Source organism: Lathyrus oleraceus, chromosome 4, assembly GCF_024323335.1.
Source record: "Lathyrus oleraceus cultivar Zhongwan6 chromosome 4, CAAS_Psat_ZW6_1.0, whole genome shotgun sequence".
NCBI lineage: Eukaryota > Viridiplantae > Streptophyta > Magnoliopsida > Fabales > Fabaceae > Lathyrus > Lathyrus oleraceus.
Window position 1 is genome coordinate 433,753,270 of NC_066582.1, and position 2,623 is coordinate 433,755,892.

Genomic DNA, 2,623 nt, shown 5'->3' on the forward strand with positions numbered 1-2,623 from the left:
ATCTGTGTCCGAAGGAATTCCATCCATGGCGAGGACGATGACCATATCGTCGAGTACTCACAGTGGTCCAATTTTATCTCCTGTGAGGATGCAGGGTCAACAAGTGACCCCTCCTCCAGTAGGATCTAGCGCATTCAGGCCCCATGTGACTGGATTTATGATGCCTTTGAACGGTCATGAACAACCATATGGCATGCCAACTTCGATGATAGCAAATTTGCACAACGCGACGTCAACATTGGATGACCCATTTGTGAACATGTTCTCGCCCTTACAAGGGTCCAAGTAGGTTGTTAATAATGAGGGTCAAATTAACCAACCCCCCATGGGTGGGATATCCTACCCAAAAAATACCCAAATTTACTACAAACTCTACAACAATTTTAAGGCAGCAGATGGATGAAAGTAGCAATGAAATGGTCCATATGCTTGCCCAACAAATAGGAACAATATTAAATCCCTTGATTCAAAAACCACTCAAACAAACTAGTAAATGGAAATGCAGATGACGCGAATTGCAGATTTCTTTGGAGTTCCACAAGTGGCTCGACAACTTTGAAGGGAAAAATTATTAGAAAACCAAAGAGCAATCCTTGAAGAGGACCATACTATTAACAAAGCCCATCGAAATGAACCCCATATAGACATGGAAAATCGGGGGGTTGGAGTCGAAACCCGGAGGAACGAACAACAAGTGTCGGGGGAAAGGGAACCAAATGTGGTCATGGTTAACAGGAATCAAGACGCAAATGAAGTCTTAGATCGAGTTCGACCCGATGACAGGGCAGGAGGAAACAACTTGGCTGCCATTGTTGAAAGGATTATGGAGCTAAATGGGGTAAACGTTGGCCTTCATAGGCCTAACTATATCTCTCCATTGTCGGAGTACATTTCACAGATTGAATTGCCTATGGGATTGAAAGTCCTAAAATTGATGAAATTTTCTGGTGACACTAGTGAGTCTACCATCAAACATGTGGAAAGATATCTAATTGAGGCAGGGGACATTGCCAATAATGAAAATTTGAGAATAAAATACTTCCCTAGTTCTCTCACTAAGAATGCCTTTACATGGTTCACCATGCTCCCGACGAACTCGATTCATGATTGAACTCGCCTAGAAAGATTATTCCATGTACAATTTTACATGGGACAACCGAAAATTAGTCTGAAAGAACTGGCTAGTATTAAGCACAAATTTACTGAGCCAATAGATGATTATCTTAATAGGTTCCGTTTGCTGAAGGCAAGGTGTTTCACACAAGTGCCTGAACACGAGTTAGTCGAAATGGCCAAGGGTGGTTTAGATTATTCCATCAGGAAAAAATTAGATACATAATACCTGAGGGATATAGCCCAGTTGGCTGACATAATTCGACAGGTAGAGCGCCTGAAGGCCGAAAAAGCCAGAGCAAATAAGAATAATTGGAGAGAAGGGGTGACATACGTCGAATTAGATGAAGATGATCAAGAGATATATAATGATCCTTTGAGTTTCAATGAAAGAGAAATCGACCTGGCCGAACTAAAACAAGGGCCACCCTATTCATGCAAGTTACTTGCACCTTCAAATGGGAAAAATTTGGCCGAACCGGAAAAAAGCGACAGATTCCCTAAGAAAACATATACTTTAGACGTTACCAAATGCAACGGAATTTTTGACTTGCTAGTCAAAGATGGCCAAATGATAGTGCCTCCTGGCGCTAAAATGCCTCCATTAGAACAACGAAATAAAAAAGGTTTTTGCAAATATCACAATTTTTTGGGCCACAAAACCTCACAGTGTTTTCTTTTCAGGGATCTTGTGCAGAACGCGATTAGGGATGAGAGATTGAAGTTTGAGGACAAAACTAAGTCCCAAATGAATATAGATTTAGACCCCATGTAGGCAGCGGATGCCCACCATACTAAGCCTGCCATTGTCAACATGGTCGAAGCGTCTGAAGGTCATGGATGGTACCGCCATGAAAGTTAACATGGTCGAGGTGAGCAAAGAGACTAAGATGGAGACTGATGAGGAAAGAACCCAGCGAAACAAAGAGCAAGCAAGAGTGGCTTACCCAAAAAATGATGAAATCTTAGAGGATTTCCTCTATCGTTGCCAACGAAAGAAGTCTGAAGTGATGTTGTGCCCTAGGTGCAGTTCCGTCTTCATTACAAAGATTGCGGAGAACATAGAAAGGGTTCGAGTGGTTCGCCATATAAGAAACTGGAAAGATACCCGCAATCACTACACCTTCGATAAAATGGGAATCCCTCGAAGGCTAACAAGAAAGTGATGGCAGAGTCTATCACCAATCAACCTCCAATGAAGGATATAGGTGAGGAGAAAAATCCAGTTGGGAGAGAGCTTTTTCCTGCTCAAAAGAAAGAGCCTGAAGATAAGTTGGAACGAGCAACGACAAATGACGACATGCTGACAGATAACTTCGACACGGAGTCAGACCCCTCTTTAGATATCAACTATAACATGGTGTCCACACTACGAAGAATATGACAAAGTTACAGAGATCGAGGAATATGAGGAAACTACTGAGGAAGAAATGGCCCAACACAGGCCAGTGTGTTACTACATAATAAACAACAACTGCATCAAAGAACAAAATGCTTTCTTTAAACGACC

The 2,623-nt window shown here is 42.1% G+C and overlaps 1 protein-coding gene across 1 annotated transcript; it reads left to right on the forward strand.

Annotated features, from left to right (window-relative positions):
* Positions 1-1,147: 1,147 nt before the first annotated feature.
* On the forward strand, positions 1,148-1,888 carry LOC127137840 (uncharacterized). The gene is made up of 2 exons (XM_051064262.1): positions 1,148-1,246; positions 1,382-1,888. The coding sequence occupies exons 1-2, from the start codon at positions 1,148-1,150 to the stop codon at positions 1,886-1,888; spliced, it is 606 nt and encodes a 201-aa protein (XP_050920219.1).
* The last annotated feature ends 735 nt before the right edge of the window (positions 1,889-2,623 follow it).